At 38.2% G+C, this 26,594-nt stretch overlaps 1 protein-coding gene across 3 annotated transcripts in view; it reads right to left on the reverse strand.

Moving 5' to 3' along the window:
• Positions 1-26,594, reverse strand: part of LOC129777044 (uncharacterized) — a 187,473-nt gene that overhangs the window by 159,081 nt on the left and 1,798 nt on the right. For all 3 annotated transcript variants that reach the window (XM_055783094.1, XM_055783092.1, XM_055783093.1), the window contains exon 2: positions 9,394-11,074. In XM_055783094.1, the coding sequence (XP_055639069.1) occupies positions 9,394-10,522 (1,129 nt within the window). In that variant the 5' untranslated portion in view covers positions 10,523-11,074. The remainder of the gene's footprint in view (positions 1-9,393; positions 11,075-26,594) is intronic.

Here is a 26,594-nt window from a genome sequence, read left to right on the forward strand (position 1 = left end):
AAAAATGAGGATTTCTTCAAACAATAACAATCCACACAAAATGTAATATTCATTTATATCGTTGTTTACCGTTCCCGTTATCGGTCAAAATCATGGGACACGAATACGTGCTGTTTATTACAGCTGAAGGGGTATTCATAGTTCGTAAATTCATTATTTGAAGATCCATCGATTTCAATAATGAGCGTTAAAGGGTTGATATCGGAGATCATTATTGGAAACCTGAGACAGATATAAATCGAACTTTGAAGGTCCAATGTTGCGGCATTCGATAGTTTCGGTCAGTTTCGGTTTAGTTTATCTCTTTTCCCGGGAGCATCTCCCGGTGGAGTTTAACAGTTAGTCCAATCAATTATCACTCAATGTTCAACCGTCGGGTTGTGCTAATGAGATTGTTCGATGGGTTTCACCCGTTCGCAGGAAGGTTCCGTCCTATGGTGCATCGAGCATGGAGTTGTAGAAATTAGTTGTAGCGGAACAGGTTGAGGTTGCGATATAGTCGTGTTGCAGTCTGCTTTCTGCCAACATCGTACTTCTCGTGGAGCTGTTTAACACATTTTTTCCTTTCTTCTCGCTATCGCTGGAAACCCGCGGTGCGTTTGAAAGTGGACTGATCTTTGAGTATGCAGAGAGGCATCCCGATAAGGTTTTATCGCACAGCGATTACGGTAGAAAGTGTGAAAAATGTTCCCATTATTGAATGGAAGCATTTTTTTCTCCTCCAATTGACAACACACGTGAAAACACAGGTTGATTTTCAGAGGCTTTTACCGTGCCCCTGTTTTCTTCAACAATCGATCAAACCTTCACGAGTGGACGTCAGCCACTTCTCCACCAAGGGCCGTCGAGATTCATCTGACACTGCAGCTCGAGCAGGAGAAAAAGAACCCGCGTTGGTGTTGAATTAATGGTCAATCCGTTAGGCTGTCATCGAGCTCATCCCCAAAATAAAATGTTCACTTTCTTCTTGGCAGACTGCTCGTTCGTTTGCTTCCAAAGTTCTCACGCAATCGTACCGCCATGACAGGCGTCCGCATGGACCTGTTATGGATCGCCCGTTGATCGTCATTCAAATTCCTTTATTTTATTTTTTTTGGAGGATGTGAGGAAAGACATGCGAGCAATACAATCGGGCGCGCTTTCAGATGAAAAGATACATTCAGTTGCATTCGAGGAAAAAAACATATGTTTATTTATTTTGGGAGCACATTGAGATCTCTATTGGCCGCACGATTCTTTCTTAGATCAGGATTGGTGAAGTCTTCCATTGGAAGGGTTGGTGGAAACTATCGAAAATACACACAACCAGATCGATGACGTGAGAGCTGTCAGACACTTTTGGATTATTGGGCTCTGATCTGACCAGTGGAAGCATGCCAAATATGGATCTATTTTGACTCACAACTTTAGGGCGATGATGCCGTGTTGACCCAATTGTAAGGCCTGGCAGCAAGTTTTCGACGAAAACATGATTTCAATATTGACATCTTGTCACAGTGGTAATGCTCATTTGAATATGAAACTACTTATTGGCTAATTTCTGTCAGGCAAATGAGAATGAATTGCTAAGAGATTAGTATACACACGCGATTGCACTTGTCAAACGGAACTAACTAGGGTATAATTTGAACGTCAGCCTCATTAAATTAACTGTGGCGCTTGCACATGCAGTACATATTTAATTGCTCACCTCTAAACTCATATTCTCGCCATAACTACACTACCATTTTTGTATGCCAGTAGCAAAGAGGCTGGTTTACACATTTGCCAGTGTTGCCTTGTCATTGCGCGATAAGCAGCACTACCCTACAATTAAAATTATACTTGACCAGCCGTCACGTAACTATGTCTTGTCTTAGGTTCTAGTTTACGTCAGTTATTAACATGCCCTTGACTAATTCAAGTGAAAGTTTCTTCACCGCTAGAATATTAAAATAATAAAAATGTCCGCCTATAATAAATCACACAAAAACACGCTCTCACTATTTTCGGCCTCAAATCTGGCCGATGCAGTCAATCTGTAATGCTTCTCTATTGCACTGTCAGTTGCAGTCCAAGATCTTCCGCTTTCATGTTTCGAAATTGATTGAATACTGAGTGAGTTGCCGAACCCCTCAATTTTATGGCGCCCATCAGAACACGTTCTATAAATCATAAGTCACCCGGCGGCAGCTAAGTTGAACACGAGTAAAGTGTTTTTATTTCCATGAAAGTTAGAGGCAGATAGCGACTGATTGATAAAAATCGATCCGCTATAAATCACGCCACCGTCGGAGGTTGTGGTGGAACCGTCAGAACATTGATAAATTGGATTCTATCTTGCATTGTCGGCGGTTGAATGCACTGCGCTGCGACTTCACACTGGAAAAATATCATTATCTCGCGTAATAAGTATGGCTAATCTGTGAGGAATCTTCTGTCTGCAGCCTCTTTTCAATGGAGTCCAGGACAATCGAGATCAGAGCCGTAGGCATTAATAGAGGAATTACCGGCTTTTATCCCGTTGAAATATCTTTAAATCTACTTAAGATTGGTTTCTGCCTTCAACTGGGCCCAGAAAGGGCGAACCAATTCAATCGCGATAGTATCAACACCGTAATTGACACGTATACTTCTCATGAAGCCGATCGGATGCCGAACGGAGTTATGTGATGAATTCTTTTCGCACCTTCCTCGAGACTTCCAACCTCATTCTTGAGGCCCGGCTCTTCGGAATATCATCAACGGTTGCAACGGTTGCGCCCCATCATCCCGTGGTAACTCAAATCGACTCGTCATCCGGAGCAGACCACGACTACGGGGCGCGCGATCATGAATGGAGCGCAGTTTATTTTTCTTTGGTCGTATTTCCCAACCTCCCACCACCCAACGGGTGTGATTGCGATCCTCCCGTTTGCCCACGATCCAACCAATCGGTATGAATTATGTACAAATTAATAGTTTTGCCTTCTCGAGAGGCTCGTCGTTGAGCCGTTTAGAATGAGCCATACCGGGTGGAGTGTTTATTATTTTTTTCTCGATGCGCTGCTAGCGGGTGGAGTTTGTGGGGTTACATGAAGCGGCGGTAACAGCTGTTCCCACCTCAAGAGTTTGTTGTTAAACAAAACAGAATGGAAATACCGACGACCATTGTCTGGTGAACTTGCGCTCTTGGGCGAAGCATGTGAACATTTGTCCGACAACGACGAGTTCGGGGCGCTAGCTGGAGCTGCCAAGATCTCCTTCGAGATGAATGTCTAAACAGAGCATGTTTCACCACCATCACCCACTGACACAGCGTTGCTGCGGGATAACTGAACCAGTTGTAGGATAGTAAAACTGCGAACAAAACATGCTTCCAGTTGACCATTGTCAGCCACTGTCAACGATTGTTATGGATAGGTGGCATGTTTTGGAAGGATGGGCATCGGGTGTTGGAATGCTTATCAGTCAAGCTGTAACTGGATCTCTTCGGGCAAGTACTACTGTTTTCAGCTGGCTGTTTATGGTCAGTAATCAATTTGTGTAGCTTCGATTGGTACATCCACCAGATCGAAAGACAGCGTGGGAACTTCGCGGAGATTGCAATCTTTATTGCACCAGTTACATACAGAAACCGTGGCGAGTGCTTTTACCCTGTTGCGAATATAATTGATTTGCTTCGGCGAAAGTTAATTACCCACTAAATTGCAAGGTTATCGACTGTAATGCATTAACCCCAATATAATTAGAGCTCTGTTCCACTTTAATTATCAGTTTCAAAGCTTCGGAGCTCATTAATGGTAAGAATGGCGATAAAATAAGACACCTTTCATGACAAAGACAGTGATCTCGAGTTGAATACTTGTATTTTGTTACTATTTTATTCCGATTAACTAAAAGCTCTTTTCATGTATGAGTATTTTACGAATTCCATAAATATATAAGGATTTCGAAAATTCTCACGGCTCGAAACTCTTGATAACAAATAAGTACGCTCTCAAAAAAGCTACAAAATTTGTTTAGCCGTTCGCTCAACACTTCTCAATTTTTACAAATATATACACAAAAATGTTTGTCTGTGTATCCTGTATCAATATCCTGTATTGATATCGCTGCGTTCATCCAGTGTATTATTAGATTATTATATTCAATTCTACACCCTTCTTATTCCCCGAAGAAGTGTTCGGCGATGGATGATGAATCACTGATACAATGCACTAAATCGATCTGCCAATAGCTTGAGAGATTTGCAGCAAGAAACACATTTAGATGTCAAAAAACCTAATGGAAATAGTCCTCTGAATTAGTTGCGGACTGAACAAAAGATGAACGAAGCAAAACTCAACCACATTAAATTGACTGCATATTTTTTGTCGAAGCAGGACTACGTCTAACAGGAATATATGGTTTTTTTTCATTATTGATTTTATATGTGGTCGGGGTTTTGCCAAAACCAATCAAACGCCAAAAACATTATTTTGAGATGTTTCAATTTGAAGTTTGGGCTCCCACTAATTGACCGTGGCTGATCAAATATATTATTTTATCGTTCACGTGTTACACTGAGATTATGAGAATCTGTAAAATAACACATAGATATAGAAAGAAATGACTTTTTGTTTTGGTACACATGCACTCAGTTCACTTTGACAGAATGAAACTCAAAAAATATAGTTTTCAGTTCAGTGTGGTTGGACGTATGTTAATAATAATATTAAATAATATTGAAATGGTTGAGAAAAACTTCGTGGCTGGTCAGGTCATTCTCAATATCAACAATGTTTTGATCATTGGGAACCAGCTTCATAAAGAACTCGTGGTTTACGGGGGGTACATTTCATCAGATGTTGAATATCGTTGCGCTTCGCACGAGAAATGTTGTGCCCATTTGGATGTAAACTTTCTGGTTATAAAATGTTATGATCGAAGAAAATTGAAAAAAAAAGTTCAGCCAAAATGAACCAAGTTAAAAAATGTCACCTAGAGTACTATTGCCTCCTAAAGTTCGGAAGGCACAACAAAGTCTTTCGCAATAACATAACATCCCTTTTCATGCTGTGAGAACACATCTTCGTCTATTTCGGAATCAGAATCTTTAAGAACATAGAAAAAACAAAAAAATTATATTTGCTAAACGCGCAAAACTTTGCTCTCTTTGCAGACAGAGCGAACCAAGTACATGCTATCTATTAACATAAAACCTGTCCACGTTAAATTTCGGACACCAAAATAATGCCAGTAAAACAAAAATTGACGTAATACAACAAAACCGATTTTTCAGTAAAATAGACTTATATCTAAAACAAGGAAAGCTTACTTCGATGTTAATTATGTTGTCTGTAAAATTCACGAACTTTCTTGGGAACATCTGCCATTAGGTTCCGTACAGTATCCTCAGATATGCAGGCGGCGGCGCTTTTCCATCTTCTCTTGAAATCATTAATGCCATTCGCTTTCTTCTTAGTTTCGAATAGTTTTGCTTAATCAGACAGAGCCCAGTACTTTTCCACTGGGCGAAGTTATGAACAGTTCCATGGATTTGCTGTTTTTGGCACATATTTTACCTCATGTGCATTTTACCATTTCAGGATGGATTTTGCATAGTGACAAGAGGCCAAATCTGGCCAAAACAACGCTGGAGAGTCGTGGCTTCTTATGAATGGTAGCAACCGCTTCTGGAGACATTCCTTCTCGTAGACATCTTTGTTGATAGTGCAGGTAGAGACGAAAGATTTGGATTTTCGGCCACAACTGCATATGGCCTGCCAAACCAAGTACTTTTTGGGGAATTTAGACTGCTTCTTGGTCCGGAAACACTCGACTACGGCATTCCTTCGCAATGCAGTATTAAAAGCGATACCCGGAAGCTGTTTGAAGTCATCGAGAACATAAGTTTCATCGTCCATGCATGAACATTTTTGCAAAAACTGGGTGTAGAGCACCTTAGCACGGCTTTTTGCAGTGAAATTTTGCTTTTGCTTATCATCACGATTGGGCACCTTTTCACTTTGTACGCCTTCAGTCCATGCTCCTTCTTCACTTTTTGTACATATGGTTTTGATTTTCCAACCTTTCGAGCCACTTTTCTAACTGAAAGGTAGGGATGTTTCTCAATAATGGCAACCACCTTTCGGTAGATTATCATTTTCATCCAGTTGTGTAAGTAACTCAAATTGAAAAAAAGGCGCTTGTTCCGATTTGGCAGAATCTCGACCATGTAATCCTAAGGCTCTCTTGAAGGTCCCAACCCCAAAATTTTCGAAACCCAAATTCCCTCAATCAAAACTCTCAAAATACTTGGAAAATCCTTTGACAAAAATCTTGGTTTCATACCACATGCTCAGGTGGTCAAAAAAGAAACCCGCAATAGAATAAATCTGTTGAAGGCAATTTCTAGCAACCTTACGAAGTTACGAAGATTGTAACCAATAGAGCTATCCGTTACCTTTCACTTCCTGACCGCGACCTCAATGTCCCATTAATAACTCGGGCAAAGGTCCAATTCAAAGGTCACACTGTTTTATGTATATATGTTTATCTTGGTGTGTGTAGGTGTGACAGGTAGCAATATCGGGAAGAAATAAATAACCAATTTTTTCTGTTTTTTCAAAGATTTTGCGGACTAAGGGAGATATTTCTTTGTGAATGAAAAATTACTCCTCCGTCTTCGATGAAGAATAATTCACCGTAAATCAAAAGACAGTTTAGAAGACATCTATAAATTCTGTACAAAGTTAATTTATTGTTTTGGCGATAAAAATTATTTGTAATTTTGCACATATTGTAGTAAGTTCTAATGTTAGCAGGCAAATTTTTAGCCTCGTACCCGAAGCACAAAAAACTACGCGTCTCTCGGAATGAACGTTTCGTAACTTTGAGAGTCGCGTAGCACTTCTGGTGCGATTTGCGATGAAGTGCTCCTCTAATTTATTCAAACTTAGAAAAATCGACTAAAAAAGGGCTGAATGTATCAATATGGAACGTTCGCAGGTGTTTTATTCATTAAATTCACTGCTCTATCGATTCGAAACAAGGTTCCGGTGGTGAACGTAAAGACAACTTCAAATCGAAGCAAAATTCAGAACTCAGAAAAAATAAGTGAAATCAATACCTAGTCCGTTCGAGATAGCTCAACAAGACGTATTCGTCTTAGGTCCAAAATGAATAAATCACCCATCGTTCAAGGTAGTTGGAACTCCGACCCGGAACGATAAGCGGGAAGCCAGTGCAAAAACAAGAGCACGAAAGCTGTATGAAACAAGAATCTCGAAATTTAGCTGTGATGGATGATGAAATTAACGTCGAAGATGACTTCAATAAGGTCCTTAGTCTTGGTTTTTATACTGCATGTCATTTTAAGACTAGAAAGCTATCGATGTTCGCTAAAAAGATATGCCATACTTAGTTGTGAAATGAAGAGTAAAAACTAGGTCAAAGAGTGTCATAAGCCATAATGTCATAATTATACCTAATATCCGTACCTCTCGTTGAAGGTCACGAGCTCAGTTCTCACTCCCGACGTGCTTTCTAGTTCCGCTGTGTCCATCTACAAAAAGGACAACTCACCGCATCCGAATGCTAAGAGGTCTATGACGACGCACTTATAAGGGACAGCTCACCAGGATTCACCACTCCGACATCCGAAGAGACAAGTTCTTGAGTCGAGTGAACTGTTTCCTAAAGACTTTCCTCAACGGGGGGAACAAGTTATGCGAGATTATTACATTCGCGGTTTCCCTGCTGTATTTCAGTTTTGGAGTGGAGGAAAAATAACCAAGAAGACCTTGGAAGGGGAAAACATTCAGAAAGGACGAAATGCACAATCTTCTATCGGCACTGAAAAGAGTTACACTACCAAAGCGCACTTGGCGCAAGCGGAGTACCAACTCAACTGCAATCTACATACAGTGGAGGAGAGGTTTGCAGCTTCGAAGCAGAAGGTAGTGCATCAACGGGTGCAGCCACACGCCGACAAGACCTCTTGATCCACCAGAACTGTCCAGATATAGATGGAATACGACAAAAGCGTCCGACGAGTCATAATAATCGATGTCACTATTCCACTGAATCAAAATCTGCAAATCTGGCCGTGGAACTCAAGGAGAATTGGGTTCTAAGGGAGGTCCCAAGAACTGATCCATTCGTTCTCTCTGGAACTGGTATAGTCCCAGAGACATTTCTGGAAGCGCTTAAGGTGTTGAATATCGAGTAAGAATTGCATGATGATACGTGTATTCCACAAAGTCCACCTAGTCCACCTTTGGCATTAATACTGGGGACATGTGAATACTCTGACTAGGTTTGCCTAGTTGATGAAGGTTTGCCTAGTTGATGAAAAATGAATTTTTATATATCAATACCATACTCGGAATGCAATCAAATATGCGTTTGGTGTGACGTCGTCACGTCAGTTGTTGATCTGGTACTGTGCGAATAGATCGAGCTCAAATCATTTGCTTTGGAGTGTTTGCACCGACATTGGAATATGATGGAGAAGATAAATATTTGCTATATAAGTTCCATTCCGTTTTTTCCGAAACCTATACCCAGATTGTCGAATAAGCTAAATATTATGCTAAATATATCAATCTTTAATGGTGAAACGGAATGCAAAACGTGATTGTTACCGACATCATTTTGGTAGCCTACAAAATCTACAAATACATCTACTATTTTTAAAGCGGAATGAACATTGAAGTTTTGAGCCCCTATATTAGAACATTTCACTTGCACTTCAATATTATTTCTGGAAAGTTCATCCAATTAACTCGGACAAGTGGTTCAAAAGTGTGAAAATTTCCAAAAAAAAAGTTGAGTGGAATCGTCAAAGACAAAAACAAAATTGAGTATGATGTAGTCTATGTGTGGACTATTGAACAAAACGCAGATATTTCGATAAAGAGTTCTAATATGAATTCAATGAAATCGGTTCAATTTTTTGTTTGATTATTTTTTTCATTGAATACTGAACGTTACTGTGAATTTTTAGAGGTGAATAAGCTCTCAGAGTTTAAAACCTCTCTAATTGAACACTAATTGAACAATTCAAAACTGAATAATATTGCGATCATCAAAATTATAACTGTTACTAAAAAATAACCATATTTTGAATAACACGGAACAACCTGCGACCAGAAGGTATTTTGATTATTTAGTATTTCAAATCCGGCCCGCTGTTAGGTGAAACATTACACGATAGTTACTCATAAAGTTAGATTTTCTCGGGAAACATTGAATATCTACATCAAATAATTCCATTTGTGGTCTTAACCCTTCTTTTTCAAATTATGCTCGAGTGCAGAAATCAATTGAAAATCATCATCAAAGACCCCCGACTGCATACCGGCGCCGAGAATTTTCAATCGCGCCTGGGTAAACAAATAAATACCAAAAATACGGGGTGACAAATCGAAGCCAAACTGTCCTACTTACTGAAATCACTCTGATCGTCGTACGTCCCATTGACGGTCCCATCGGCCAGCAGCTGCAGGTATCGATTCTTGATGTACAGTTGGATCTTACGCGTTGCGCCGGTGATGTGCGATAGATTCGCCGATCTTTCGTTGCGTTCGAGATTAGAGGAGTCGCCCCCACCGCCAGTGCCCCCACTGGGGCCGTTTGTGCCGTTGTGGCGATGATAGCTATAATGATGTTGCTGCTGTTGATGCTGCTGATGGTGATGTCGTCCCGAAGCATGTCCCCGGCCAGTAGCCGAAAGCGTTCCATTACCTGTGAGATAATGTTGGTGCCGGTGATGATGATGGAAAGCCCCGGCCGGTTCCGGTGAGGCGCTACGTACCGCCCTCGAAAGGACAACCAGGGGTGAGGGCGATGGGGAATAGGATGAAATGGATTTATCGCCGTTGAATGTGCGATTGAATACTGATTGATTGGCGGCATAACGGTTGCCACGGTCGATGAACTGCCTCTCCAGAATTTGGGAAGCTGGTGCTCCCATTGATAAAGGTTGTCTTTGGGAAAGAATGCTGAAAATGGTTGGATTGTGCGTTATCAACTGCTGTTGAGGTTGATAGCGCTGTGGACTGTCACCTAGCCTAGATTCGCCAAACGTATCACCGTTTGGCTTGTCGTTATCTAACTTTGTTAGTCTAGCGATCGCATCAGTCGTTTGTTGATTTGAGTTTGATTTATTTTTATCGATCGGCTTCTCTATTGAATAATCTGTAATGCTATTTTGAGGCCAGTGCAAATTTAGCTTTCGATTTTGGTTGTCGTTCACGTTCACACTGCGGTCGTGCGTAGACCTGCTACTGACACTTTCACCGCCGTTTGCAAACCTCCTGCCTCCCACCGTAAGTACATTCATGAAGCGATTCAGATCGCTCATTTTCCGGCTTTTGCTGCTCGTTAGCTGCTGAGCCGAGCGCGCGACGGAAACCGCCGGCGTTGGCTCCGAGGGTAGATCAATTAACGGCAAGCTCGGTAGCACTGCAGGCAATGGTCTGGGCATCGTTGCACAACACGGTGGCCATAAAAGGATGACCAGAAGGAGGGCTCCCAGCAAGGCCAGGGCCCTCCGCCGAAGTCTACCGACGGGCATGAACACTTCCACGCTCTCCCAGAACTCAACTCCACTATTCAAAATAATTTACAATTACGGTCTTCTTCCCCGAAGTAAAATGGTTACACTGAAACTAGTTTAAACTTTCTCAGGTGATCATCAAGCTTATGGGTTGCGGTTGTTGCTGTTGCTGGTGTTTGTGATTCAGATGCACTTGGTTTTCGCGCTTTCGATATAACGATAGGAACGTCCCAAGTCGTTGACCGCCCATTGCTCTAACGCACCGATGGTCTCTGCCGCCGTGGTAATGACCGCTGCTGCCTAGGGTATCGCCTCAAACACCACACCTTCAGCACTTGTTCCCGATTGACGCCGAATTTTCCACTTCCGATTTGGCACTGAGTTGTCTTCACTTTCCATGCCACCCTGCGACACTGAACACGAACCGAAGTGCACCTATTTTCGTGCTACGATGATTTTTTCTCCTCTCTATTTTCTTTGAACTTATTTCATACGTTCGTTTCGCTTACACACATTTTTTTTCAGAGAAACAGCAGCAATTCGAAGACGATCGATTTATGTACGAGTTTTCTGGAAAGGCGGAGAGAAAAGAAAGCAAAAAACGAAAATGAGCATGAGAACTAACAATTGATACTGTTGAAAAAATTAATTAGTTGAATAATTTAACACCCTGATCGCCCCGTCACCCAGATCTGGGTGACGGGTGTATTTCCTGGGAGGCCCCGTCACCCTGATGTGGGTGACACTTTTCTCGTTCATATGAATAGGATTTTTAAACGGAATTTGATAGAATGGGCACTTAAATGTAAATATGGGTTATGTAAAATAATCAAAAAATCAAAAACATAAAAATATAGTTTCTATACTATACTTTTAAACGGTTTTATTTAGCAACTAGCTGACCCGGCAAACTTCGTCCCGCCCAAAATTTGTTTTTTGTTATCAATACCTTCAAACATTTACGTTTTCTTACTATGAGCAAGTATATGGGTCCAATCGCAGAGCTGTTCATTGATTGATCTTTTAATCGACCCCGTTGAATTTACCTAAAATAAAAATTCCTAGTATTTCTAACAAAACTCATCATTATATGTAATATCAGATTATTTTCAGACACAATTCGCGTTCAAGATTTTTCAACCACTTGCAAATTACATGTTCCTCCGTTACATAGAATAAATGTTTTATACAGAAAATATGATAGAATAAAGACAGCCCTAAATCGGACAATTCCTTTCTTGAGTTCTGCTCTTATCAACACATCCGGCGTTCTTTTTTTTGGTATAGATAGAAGAAGATATAGGAGTGCGTTTCATCACATTAAAATCCATTTCCAGTCAAACAAAGATCAATTTCGCTAGCGCAAACATCAAATGAACTAACAGCACTTGTAGAACATATGGGAATTTAATTTTCCGAATTTTCCCTTTTTCCTTCAAAGTTTTTCGAAAATTTTCAATTGTCATGTTTGGAGGGGTGTCATACCATTTCTCATTTCTCATACCCAAAAACCCTCACATCCCAAATTGCGCTTGATTAGTTATCGAGTTATGCAAAAATTTGTGTTTCAGCCCACCCCCAACCCCCTCAGAAAGGTGGGAGGAGTGTTGAACTACCTTGGAAATGTTTCTTGCCCCCTAAAACCTCCACATGCCAAATTTGGTTCAGTTTGCTGGATTAATTCTTGAATTATATAGAAATTTGTATGGCAGTCAGAGTAATGCAGAAAATTTGGGGAGTCTAACCACCATAGAATCATTTATTGCACTCTAAAATCTCCATATGCCAAATTTCGTTTCATTTGCTTGATTAATTCCCGAGTAATGGAGAATTTTGTGTTTAATTTGTATGGAAGCCCCCCCCCCCCCCTTAGAGAGGGGGGAGGGGTCTCAAACTATCACGAAAACCTTCCCGGCCCACAAAACGCCTACATACCAATTTTCATGTTGATCGGTACAGTAATTTCCGAGTCCATAAGAATCAGACAGACAGACAGACAGACAGACAGACAGACAGACATAAATCCATTTTTATATATATAGATACCTACTGTAAATATGTTCGATGAGATGGCGTTCGCTACAAAATGGCTGACTACATATTTCATCAAAACCCCAACAATTAAGGGCTTGACTAGTAGAACACAGTTATTTATGAAATTACATGCTTTTAGCTTTTTAACAACCAAGCGCAAAGAACGATAAAAAACGAATTAGAGAAACATCTTCTTTACCAACGAACATAATATTATTCCCCAGAGCAGTTTGCATTCCGTAGGGGTCACAGCACAATCCATCAACTGCTAAGACTCAAACAAAAAATTCAACAACATAAGGCAGTATCTAAGTCCACAGCTATGGCATTGTTAGACGTTGAAAAGGCGTTCGACAATGTTTGGCATGATGGGCTTATTTACAAACTTTGCCTCTCCAGTGCTCCAGTTTATCTGGTAAAAACAAACCGCAGTTACCTCCGAAATCGAACATTCAGAGTTGCAGCAGTGTTGAGTCAGAAAACTGTCTCATCAATGCAGGTGTTCCCCAAGGTAGTCTTCTGGGACCGATTTTATTTAACATTTTTACGTCAGACTTTCCGAACCTTCCTGCTGGATGCAATTACTTCTTCTTTGCGGATGATACTGCAATTTCAGTAAAAGGAAGAACCCCGCGGGAGCTGACGAACAAACTTCAGAATTGCCTTAATATCTTGGTTTCCTACGCTAAGTCGTGGAAAATAAAAATCAATGCTTCAAAAACAGACACTATCATCATCCGTCACAGGTTATCTCCCAAGCTTATACCAGCGCCTAACTGCAAAGTAGTAGTCAATGGTGAGCCAATTGAGTGGTCCTCACAAATTACTTATCTTGGTGTAACCATTGATTCCAAACTACTCTTCAGCCAGCATGTGGACAAAATTTTGTTCAAAAGCACAATTTTGATCAAAGCTTTATACCCGCTAATTTGTCGCAAATCCAGGCTCTCCAGACCTAACAAACTTGCTGCCTATAAGCAGATTGTAGCGCCCGCAATCTTCTATGGTTCACCAGTGTGGGACTCTTGTGCGGCAACGCATCGCAATAAAATTCAGAGAACCCAGAACAGATTTCTCAGGAAGATCCTAAATGTACCGTTTGGGATCAGAACAGTCGATTCAAGATGAAGCAGCCATACTCGTAGTGGAAGAAAAACTCGCTGAAACAAGAAATTAATGGAAAAAGCGAAAAGTTCAGAATTTCAATTTATCAAATCCCTTGTTTAAATTTATTTTTTATTTTTTTTTGTGTACATGTTAGTATTAAGTGTAAATAGTATAACTACTATAGTTTTAATTAAACTAAAATAGTTTTAATTTCGACTTAAATTTCGAGTGCCAAAGCACAAAAAGCATACAAACTTTGCTATAAAAACAGTATATCAAATTTACTAGAAATCTAATCTTACAAAGCTGAAAAGTCACTAGAGCTGTATCACTTATATAATTGAAACTCTGAACATACACAAACCGAACAATAAAAATAAATAAGTAAATAGTCACATTTTGCAAAAAATTTGAAAACAAATTGTATATTTTTTTTATTTATGATTTTGTAATGGTCAGTCCCAGTCAGGCAGCGCTTTCCTACCAAAAAGCTCAACCTTAGCCCCTAGGGACCGACGCGGGGTTTATCGTGTTAACATCAGTAAAAAACATTGAAAAATATTGTTTTGTGAATCATTTGTAATCATTTAATTGTTTCGAAAAACAGTATATTGAATTGTAAGAAACTGCATTCAAATTTTAGGAAACATGAGTTTTCAAAGATATAATTGATGTTCTTCTTAACATAACCGTCATACCCCCAAGTCCCCTACATAACATTACGACGTCTTTGATGCGTCCTTTTTTTCTAAAAATTACTACAGGTTTCTCTTTGTACACCTGATGACTAGAATGAACTCAGACAGGGTAGTATATTTTTTTCCTAAAACTAAATTTCAAATTTAGTATTGTGGTGCATAGCCTCGTTTTCCATCACATACGTAGGGTTGGGCGGGGCTAGTTGGTCATATGGGTAAGTAGGTCAGTGACGATATCTTGGAATCTGAGCGTCCAAAAAATTAGCGATCCATGGATGAAAAATAGCGAATTGCTGATACAAAAAAAATAAGCAAATCGGAAAAACTTTTTATTAAGTAGGTTAATAAATACGGACATGGTTCCGATTTCGCCAAAAATCATTCACGGTTTGCGCATTATGAAATGTGTTCTGGTTAATAACCATGAAAAAATCGGCTCAAACGTAAAACAAAGCTTTATTGTACGTATTAGCTTTAAGTGTTAATGGAAATCGCTTTAAATTTTTTTTTTTTTTAATTTTCATGAATATTCTTTTTCATATATAGAGGGCTAGTTGGTCACACAAATTGAATGTTTGAGAGCAACGCATTTTAAATTTTCAGGTATGCTGTGTTTCATTACGCAAGCTATAAACAAATATAGAAGGCATATGTTTTACTGCTAAACGCAGTGTATTTGAAACGAGACAACCACCACACAAACCACTTGCAATATAATTGTCATATTTATATGTTTTGTTGTAAATTTTTCATTAAATATAATAAACGCTAACATTGAATATCAGAACTCACAATAATGCATTGAGTAATGTAGCATACCTGGAGGCTATTTCTATATACTTTGGGGCGAAAGGTACAAATGTCATCAAAACAAATGCAAGCAAGAACGCAAGCGGTTGTGCGTCGCAGGGATGCCAGGTGATTTTTTTCAAAAGTCTTGACATGGTACGAGAAAATGTCTTCATCATAATATCGGAGGAAAGTTCTTCACACAAAAACGGAACTGTGATAACTCTATTTGTTTATTTTAGCTTTGAAATTTTGGTTGTAACTCAAACCATATCCATGAAACTAATTGTAGGAAAGGCATGTAACCGGAAGACCTTCGATTTGTGAAGTAGTCGTTTGAAAGATTTAGGTTAATCTATTGTATAGTAGGGCCAAAAAATAAATAAATTCAATGTCAAAATCATTCAAATCATCTTTTGTATTGTTGCTGCCTCGTTGTTTGTAGTGTTTTGTCATTTTTTATTGTTACGAAAATACGATTTTATGATTTGCGATATTTAAGTATGAACGCCACAGGAGCGCAATATTCAGCTATATTTCAAAGCAAAATTTAACCGGGCAAACGTATGCCGTTCAACGCTCGCTAACGCTCGGTCGGACCTAACTAAAGGATCGTATCCTATGTTTCAAACTAACCGGGCAATCGATGGAACAAAGGTTTGTTTGCGAAAGGCCGCCGCTTCCGACGGCGGGTCGGCGGCCGACTCGGATTGCGTCACCTCGACGGCTTAGGGTCTAAAAATTAAGCCGTAAGCTCTGTTCCTTATCCTCGATTGATGGGGACTACGTCCCCATTACGTTGATCTCAGAATAAATTTAATTAAGAAAAACCAATTCATAATGAAAATTCCGCTCCGGTGACGAAACGTACCGCAAATTTTATTTGCTATGACCATAGATTTTTTTTTGTGCCATAAAGATTTCATTTGCATTTCAAGTAGCAAGTAGCAAGACTAATGGAATCGAACCAGTGAAATGCCTTGGTCCGATCGAAAATCAGATCGAGCCATTACAGCATACAATTTAAGGCATTGAAACCGCAAACCAGTGACTCGTGTGATACGCAAGACCTTTCCATTTCCTATAGCGCGCGAAACGCGCAATATTGAGGTTGATGTTGCTTACTAATAACATGTTGAGTATAGTACAAAGTTGAATAAATTACATAATTAGCATAGCAAAACATACAAAAATTATGGCATTAAAAATTGTCAAATGCTTTGGATTCTAACCCAAATACGCGCAATTGTGGCTTCCCCGGGAAAACAAACACTCCGTTCTGAACTGCTAACCTACTACGCGCAACCCGCCAACCATTCTCCATTCGCATCGCTCCTCCTCCCCGCCGAGCGGCACCATTCATCACCGCCACGAGATGTGTATTAAGAAGGGTCATTGGCCTAAATGTACAAATGTACATACTCACATTTTCATTTATCACTAGTGCGCCACCGATCCCACCGCCACATTGCAATCCGCCCGATCCCTCCTTCTCTGGCTAACGACGAAACGGAACCTTAACCCGTAAACCAATCAGCGAAAAGCCATGCGACAATTGCGATTCTTCGTCAAACCGACCGACCGACCGGCTGGGAGACTGACAACTACCAGCGACGACGACGATGATGACGATGACAACGGCGAACGATAATGGGGCTTCGTGATCGCGCGAATGATACGAATGCGAATCGCGCAAAATAAAACAATCCCACCACCGCCCGCCACCAGCAGACACACACCCACCTCCCCATCGACCTTTCTCGCTTATCATACGGAAATTTTTGAGTTTTTAGTCGAATCGTTCGTGCGGTTGTGTGTGTACGTGTGTGCGAACGAAATTCATTCATTCGTGCGAAATTTCCCGTTAACGGAAAAAAGGAGCGAAAAACTCTTACTCTTATCGTTTATTTTCAGCTGCTGGTCATGGTTTTGATCACAAAAAATATTATTTCTTTAAAAATATCACGAATTGAGTGTGATGGGTCAAAATAAGTTATTAGCTGAAATCACACTTAAGGATTTTTGCGATGAAAAGGGGTTTGCATTTGACATTGTTGACATGGTTAATAAACTATACTGGAAATCATATTTGAACTCTTGAACACTATTCAAATTTAATGAATATTTCACGATGCTCATGGTGACTATGCGGCATTTTTGAAAACATATGGGAAGTATGCACAGCAAACCGTTAGTTTCAGAGGGTGTAATGGTGAATTTGGAATCACTTATAGGTTCGGCGTTCAAACTACTATCATCCCCATTAGAAAGCACTGTATAATTATCTATGTGTGTTGTAAAGTAATCTATGTCTTGTTCCACACTGGCATTGATATTACAAATTTAAATATTAGAATACTTTGGTACATCTTCTCCCGAAATCATCACGTTCATCTCTGCTGGCCTCTGCTGGCACAAGCGTGTTTTCAGACGGTAATCCTCATTCTAAGCAAGTAAAACGCACCTCCGGCGGTGCGTTGCGGTCAAACGAAAGTGCAGCCAATGGTGTGGTACAAAGTACGGAGCAAGTCGAGCAGAAAATTAATTTATGTAACCATAAAAGCACTTCGCCGGTGCCACACCGCACACCGCTGAGAGGAAAGCAGAACGAGACTTGATTTACGGAACATCAACGAAGAATTTATAATCTTTTTCACATTCCGACAAGACAACTTAATAACGCTAATGAAGCACCGGCTTCGATTTTTCAATTAAACTTTCTCCGTAAAGTGAAGCATGACAGAAGAACCCAAAAAACACCGTCAGGCGACAAACCATCACCTTTCCCCCCCAGGTTCGGTTGTCGTGGATGGTCACGCATGGCTCATTTAGGTTGGGGTTTTTTTTTCTCGAGGCTCACCTGAACATGTGGAAGTTTTTCGGAAGACGATCAGCGCTTCAATTATCCATCGAAACCTTTCCGAAGCCATCGAATCAGTTCAAGTTTGGTCCATTTTGCGGGTTAAATCACATCCATCATCCATCCACTGAAATGACACGCACACGTACCTTATTGCGTTAACCCCAGGCTGATGCGTGGCGTACGACTGCATCGAGACATGTGTTGCACTCTCGAAACACAAACAAGATGACATCGTGAGCCGTGGATTTGCGACGTTTTACAGAACTTCTTTCCTTTCTGTGTTTGATTTTTTTTATTTACCCGAGAATTTTGGCCAAAAGTGAGAGGGAATCGTTGGCTTTCTTTATGGTCGCACGAGGATTGATGCCCGCTGTTGGATGCTGTTTGGTCCGCGATCGGCAGGTTTTTACGATCTTGTTTGACATGTTTGTGTACTTGTGGGGTACAACTATATGGTAAGAGGGCATAAAATGAAATGTGGTAATCACTCAGATGTTCGAACATTGCGAACCAATCAAACTTGCGATGGCGCATTTTTGCAGTTCAAAACGTTCATCTCAACCTTGATAATCAGAAATATGACGAATTTCATGCCAACTCGTCTTAGGAGTTGGCAGCACCATCTCAGATAGCAGTGAATCGTTGTGGGTGTAAAGACATGGGTCATTTAGGAATCTTTGCATACTTGAAATATTTGAAAAAGAATTAGACAAAAATTTATAATTTAAAAACTACACCTACAAAAATCTTGTCAAAGGATGAAATGTAGGAAATTGTTTAAATTTTCACAAAAAAATACCAAAGAAATTATCTCTGCTTACTTTTCTCTATTTAGAAACAAGTCAAGAACATGTCAAGCATGAGAATTTACACACAGAAATGTTACGAGCAAAACATTTTTTTTTTCAGGAGTCTTCATACAAAAATGACTTATATTCCAAAAACTATAGAAAGTTGATGTCTTCGACAAAAGTTTATATTTTAACAAGATCTAGAACTTTGTCGAATACAGTATATCGCTATCTTGCCTTTAAACAAAATTAGGATAAGTTGTATTTTTTTCAAAGAAAACATTAAAAAGTTACGGAGTTAAAAAGTTAAAAAAATGTTGTTCGAAAAACGTTTTCCCTGTAAAAGTGCCCATCTTTCGATGTATAGACGACTTGTTGGAAATTATAAGGGCTATTCATATATATATTTTTGGGAATTGAAAAAAAATCGTTTTTGAGAAAAATCAATTTTAATTTTTAAAATAGCTTTTTTGGCAGCGAAATTTTATTCCAAAAATTTTTGGTATTTTTTGTGAAAATTTAAATTATTTCCTGCATTTCATCCTTTGACATGAATTTTGTAGGTATCATAGTTTTTAAATTAAAATTTTTTGTTAAAAATAAAGAAAAAAAAATTGTCATTTTCCAAAAAGTAGTCTAATTGTTTTTCGAATATTTCAAGTATGAAAAGTTTCTTAAATGACCCATGTCTTTACACCCACAACGATTCACTGCTATCTGAGATGGTGCTGCCAACGGCCAGTCGAGTTGGCATAAAATTCGTCATATGTAATGCATTATTCGTGTACCCATGAATTGCTTATTGTATATTAAAAATACATGTTTATTTTAAACTGAATGATCAAAAATATAAATTTCAAGCATATGTCAACTTAACTTTCGTTATAACCGGTGAGTCACAAGTAGCTCGGCTATATTCATGTCACGTGTTCCACCAAACGCGCAGGAAAGAGTCAAACGACTGCTCGTGGTTTTGTTCTCCTCTTTGTGGGCATTGTTCGAGCTAAGTGTGTTTTCGTTTGGTTACAATGAAGGTCACGGAACAGAATTTTCTCCGAGTGCGGGTCTTTCGGATGCTAGAACAGCACCCGAAATAAGAGGGGGCTAAACGAAGAACTATTTACCAAAAGTAGTTGCTCCTGGAAAAAAAACTACCATAAGGATGAAGACATTGTGTTCGGGCCGGACCTAGCTCCGTGCCAATTGGTTGACCACCCATAACATACCGTTTGTACGCTAAGAAGACAATCCCCCAAACGTACCCCAGGCGCGGACAATCGAGTCGTATTGGGCCATACTGTCCCAGTTGTTGTACGAAAATGTTTGAGAAGGCACCACAGTTCCACAACTAGAATCCAGTATCATCAGATGTGCCAAAAAATGGGATCTCAAGGTGGTCCAAGCCACGATGGCGAAGGTTTCTGGAATCTTAAGAAAGATTGAAAACGAAGGGCAATTATCTGCTAGGGGAACCCGGGGCAGGAGTGCCATCTTAAGCTAATACGCGTTTTTGAATGCTCTTTTGTTATATTTTTTTCCATTTTTTTGCTGGTTTGTTCATTTATATTCAGGTGTAACTATGCATCAAATTGTTAAAAAGTTATGTTTACTATGAAAATGTTTCATTTACAAAAATGATGTTTTTGGCTTGTATTTTTCCAGTACGGAGCAAGAGTGCCAATCTTATAAAAATATAATTTTTTTATGAAAGAAGCACTGTGAAATTCACGGTGATTCCAAAGAACGCAAACTCATGTTCTGGTGGCGTTCACGAAAACCGGCAAGCCAATCTTCTCCGGTCAATTTGGATGTTTTATCGAAAGAGTGATCTAAATTATTTCACTCTGCGATTTTATACCCTAGGTTCGGGATGTCGTGTGTTGTCAGTCCATAAAATAACTTCTGCATATTAAGGGTGTGATTCACGAGTTACTCCTCCTGTTGTTAAGAGAACACAGTTTTAAAACGGCCTAACTTCTGCACATATTTGGACAATGTTCTTCTGGGCAAACTATATTCCTCCGCAGCTCGTCTCCATGATTTAAAGAATGTACGGCAACAACCATAGTTTCCATCGGCCACTGGTTTCGGAACGAAATTCGTTCATATTTACAAACCATGACCACAACGAACACAACCATGATTACACTATTTGCATTTGACAGATCGAATTCGAGGTTACGACTATGACATTTCCGCCCCGGTAATAATGGCTCCTTTTGCCCCGGAATTTGAGAGATAGCAAATTTATTTTTTATTGAAATAAATGCGTACGATTTAAATTAGTTCATACAGTAAGTTAAAGAAAAATGATTATTCTATTTGTATTTATGGGTGGAGTTATGCAAACATATAGAAACTGAGGGTATTGCGTTAATTTGCGCCTGTGCGTTCTTATATAGATTGCAGTTGTAAGAAGCTCAGTTAGTATTTATCTGTTTTCCAATAAAAAATATTTAAGGTTCTGGCTTATAATATGTGAGATATATGCAGTATCTGTATAAAACAAAGTTCTGTAGTTAAATAATTGTAAAAGATGGAAATAGGCAAAATAATCAGATGGGCACTCTTGCCCCGGGTTCCCCTACTCCCCTTTATTCCACGCGGCGAGTGACGTGAGATAGAAAAGTCTATCACTTTATCCTGAAATCCACCTTACTTTTGAGCTCCTATTTGACACCCAAGTCGATTACAAATGAGAACACGACTTCAAATCTCACCCAGTGACGAACTATAGTCCCGCCATTCGCCTATGGGATTGCAGTGATTTGAGCCATCTCACGTCACTCGCCGCGCGGAATAAAGGGGACTGCTTCACACCTCAAATGCATATGTATAGACTTGTGAAAATACAATAAAGATTCGAATTTAAAAAAAAACTTTTTCAGTATGTGCAGAGATATGCTGGAAAAGGTAGCTCCAACATCTTAATGTACAGTGGCTGAGGTGGACAACAAAACAACTGCGCAACTCTCACATCAAATGTAGTTCAGCTTGACGGAATTTCAGATTGACAATTGATGCATATATGGTGAAAATTATCTGTTAAGATACCCCAATTACGACAAGAGAGCCTCGCGTAAGAGTTTTTAGAAGATCAGAGAACGTCACATAAAAAAGTGAAATGGATTCGATAATTCTATTATCCAATATAGAACATAGGATGATATATCAACACGTAACTTTGGAGATGGAAGTTTGATGGTTTGGCATGGGTTCCCTCAAAATGAACAAGTGCAGATTGCTTTTCCATCAACACGAATGAACAGCCAATGAACAAAGTTCTTCAGAATCGTTTGTTGCCGTTATTACACCAAAAACATCGTGCCAATTAGGCTATTCCAAAATAATTACCGATCAGTTTATAAAATTTTGCGAAGCATAATATGTTTTACTGAACAAGAAGTTCAGTAAACTTCAGTTCAAAAAGTTCAGAACCTTTTTATAAGGGGACATTCTGGTCCTGAAATACTGAAATACCGGTTCGGTCGGAACCAAAAAAATAGATAGATTTTTTTAGAGGTTTGTTCATAAAGACCTGTTACAGTTGCCATTTTATTTTTTATTCGACCGCATACACAATTTACGATCAGATAATATGAAAAGCTGAACAAGAAAAAAAGTTGAGCTTGACGCAAATCCAACACATTTGACTGTTTCCGGAAACGCATAGAATACTAAGAACGAAGTATGGGCCCTTTTTACCATAAACTTCAACCCATGTTAGTTGGAAGGTCCAACAGTTCCCAGACTTTAGAAGGAAGGAAGGAAGGTCTTGTATTATAGAGACTTTAATTTTTTGCAGTTCATTCGTCTCTAGCCTTGAGAAAGGCCCTTTGAAAACTCTACTCTACTCTACTCCAGCGCTACCACCTCCACCCTCTTGCCTTGAGAAAGGCACTCGATCCCTCGCCGTCCAGCTCGTCCAGCAACGATGTTGTCCAGTCGGTGTCCACACAAAGAATGGACTTTAGAAGCTATCTCCTTACCATAAAGTATCGAAAAAGGGGTGAATGATGTGAGATTTATTCAAATGCGGGTTTTTCGAGTAAGGGCCTGGCCGGGTAAGGAAGTAAAAAGTGCCCCAAACCAAATCACTAGCTGTATGGCAAATATTGTAGAGGATATTAAATAAGAAATTTTGGCGGTTTATTTGAACCCCTATGTGGTTTGACGTAGGATGTATAGTGAAAAACGTACTTTTTCGATTATTTCACGCCATCCTCAATAGATCCGAAATAAAAATTTGAAAAAAATACTAAATGTGCATCTTACCACGGTGTATCAAGAAAAATTATCAAAAAAATATTTCATCAAAAATTTTAGTACTAAAAAAAATATTTAAATTTTGAATTTTTTTTTGGGATTTAGAGATTGAGTACTACTCTAAATCATATTTAAATGTGCTCTTACGGCTTTTCTAGATTAATAAATATCTTCAAGCTGTTTTTTTTTTCAAATTTCTAATAATAAAAATAAAATAATAAAAAAAAATAATACACAGTACAAGGAAATGTTATAGATTTTCTGGCATTTCGAAATTTTGAAAAAAAACTTTGAGACCACAAATCCGATTTGTTTTTTTTATTTTAATCTTTCAATTGAAAACCACAAATACAATAAAATAATCGATTTCAAAAAAATAAAAATAATAATGCAGACGATGAAGAAAATTATTTTTGTGTCACACAATGCTCTTAAAAATTCAGGAAAAATTACGCCACATGTAGAAAAAAGACACATACGAACGCATTTAAATAGAAATTTGAGCAGCAGTTAGTCTCAAAGTTATTTTTTTTTCAAAATTTTTGAATGCCAGAAAATCTACAACATTTTTTTGTACTGTGTATTTTTTTAAATTTTATTTTTATTATTAGATATTTGAAACACAAAAACAAAAAACAGTTTGAAGATATTTATCAATCTATAAAAGCCGTAAGAGCACATTTATATATGAATTAGAGTAGTACTGAATCTCTAAATCTCAAAAAAAAAACTTTCAAAATTTAAATTTTTTTTTTGGTACTAAAATTTTTGATGAAATTTTTTTTTTGATAATTTTTCTTGATACAACGTAGTAAAATGCACATTCAGTATTTTTTTCAATGTTTTATTTCGGATCTATTGAGGATGGCGTGAAATAAACGAAAAAGTACGTTTTTCACTATAGATCCTACGTCAAACCACATAGGGGTTCAAATAAACCGCCAAAATTTCTTATTTAATATCCTTTAGAATATTTGCCATACCTAACCACTTTTTGGGGGCACTTTTTACTCCCTTACCTAACCACTCTTTGGAAATATAAAAAAAATATTTTTTGATACCGCGCAACACTGGGAAAAATCTCAAAAAAAAATCACACATATCTGTAAAAGCCGTCGAAACACATTTAAATATGAATTAGAGTAGTACTGAATCTCTAAATCTCAAAAAAAAATTTTCAAAATTTCAATATTTTTTTTGGTACTAAAATTTTTGATGAATTTTTTTTTGATAATTTTTCTTGATACATCGTAGTAAGATGCACATTCAGTATTTTTTTCAAATTTTTATATCGGACCTATTGAGGATGGCGTGAAATAAACGAAAAAGTACGTTTTTCACTATACATCCTACGTCAAACCACATAGGGGTTCAAATAAACCGCCAAAATTTCTTATCATCATATCATACGAGTATATTCGAATCATATGTAATCGATTCCGCCCTATATTTTTCATGAAAATTTCAAGAAAGTGTACTACCCCAGGATTTATTATTTGAAATGATTCTAGAATTATACTACATAATCGGAATGCGCAATACGGAATTTGACAAATATACAAAAAGTTGACCAAAGAAATACTCCGCAAATTTCTCTATCCTGAAATGATAGATCATGAAAATTTGGGTTTTAAGTTTTTACTAGTGATGAAACCGATAGTAGTTTGAAAGGATACCGGATATCCGGCTGCCGGATATTCGACTCGTTTTTAGCGAATACAAAATTGGGATGAAGCTAATAAAGAATTACATTTCAGGAAGAAATAAACACACTTTTACATACAAATTATGAACGATAATAATTTTTTTTCCGTTTAGAATGAATATTTTTTATTAGAGGGTCAAGTTTTCTGCAAGGAATCTCGAACAATTATGAGATTTTCGAGGATGATAATCTGCGAGTGGGTTCACTTACTTCACTGAAAATCAAAGTATCACATGCGACTACACACTCACTAATTTGCCGACACAACAGTGAGGCTTTATGGAGAAGTGCGTTTGACTTCTGATACTGTTTGATTGAATGACAAAAAAAATATGTTCTGTCCTCTCCTGTATATCCGAGGTAATTACACATATTGCTGGTTAAAAAAATATTTGAACAAGGACAAAACTACACATAGAATACCGAACCTGGGAGAATCTTAAAACGCTGGGTTACTACTTAGAAGAAGATACAAATTACCCAGTTGCAACCTTTTTGGACCTGAGGTTTGAATCAGACTATTTAGAAGTTCATGGAACGAAAAGAGCCCGGAAAAAATCTTATTAAAGTATATAGAATATTTTGCGACGAATCTTCTGAAAATGGGGGGAAATGTTTTTTTTTCCGATATCGTTGTTAAAAAGTAACATTAAAAAATAACAACCACCTTCATAAGAGTGCCAAAGAAAATGGTCATCTCGAATTTTGAAATGAAACTTTCTTAAAAACGAAAAACTATCCTAGGCAAAATTTCAGTTCAATCGGACTTAATTTACTAGTGTCGCACAGCCGTCAAAGTTTGAGTTTTTGAAATTCGAAAAATCACTCTAGAGAGGAGTACAGGTCGGACTCGATTATATACAGACTCGATTATATGTGATTCGATATTATATAATTTTGGACTCGATTATATATATAGTGAGTATACAGTAACCTTTCAACGTTAAGATGTAATTTAAGTGGTTATTACTTGTACAGTGGGGTAAAAATCGTGATTTTTGAAGATTTTGCCTGCATTTTCACCAGGAATTGTATATATCGATATTGCAGCCAAATTGAGAAAGATAGAAGTTGGGTGTCAAAAAACAAATTGTAGAGTGATTAGAGATCTTTGAGAGAATTTGATTAATAGAAACAATCTGGTTTAATATACATTTTTAGGATGACATTAATAATAACACATTAAAAATTATTAACTTTTAAGTTTTTCGCTTCCAAAATGTTATTAAAATCCACTAATTTAGATGTTCTAATACTATATCCTGTACTAAACTTCCTCATCTTTCCAATGAAAGCAACAGAATCGTATTACGTAGCGTACTTTGTAATGTAGAGCCAGTTTGAGGCCATAAAGTCCGAAACAAAAAAAAGTTCAATAGCTCTATCATTGTTGAAATTCGAACATATGCGTAGAAGGATTTTTTTTTCATCAAATTTGATCGTCTATCACTTACTGAGAGAATTAATAATTTTTTTTTTCATGCGAGAAAGATGTTTTCTGACTTTAAGGGGATGAATCAAAAATCAAATTCCTCTTTTATATTCAAAAAACGAAAAACACATGCAAAAAAAAACGAATAAAAAAAATGTTTTTTACTCGATTATATACAGTGAAAAGAAAACAGAAACTGTATATAATCGAGTCCGCGTTGTACATGAAATCGTTGGTTTCAATTTTTTTCAAAGATCTACTATAATCTCGAAAAAAAAATTTTTTGTCAAATATCGACTCTTTAGGATTTAATTGTTTATTCGGAATACGATGCAAAACGTATGGTTTAGGGTGCTAAAGAAAATGGTCATCTCGATTCTTCATACGGGACTTCCTGCGAAATGT

Source organism: Toxorhynchites rutilus, chromosome 3 (assembly GCF_029784135.1).
Source record: "Toxorhynchites rutilus septentrionalis strain SRP chromosome 3, ASM2978413v1, whole genome shotgun sequence".
In the NCBI taxonomy this organism is placed as follows: Eukaryota; Metazoa; Arthropoda; class Insecta; order Diptera; family Culicidae; genus Toxorhynchites; species Toxorhynchites rutilus.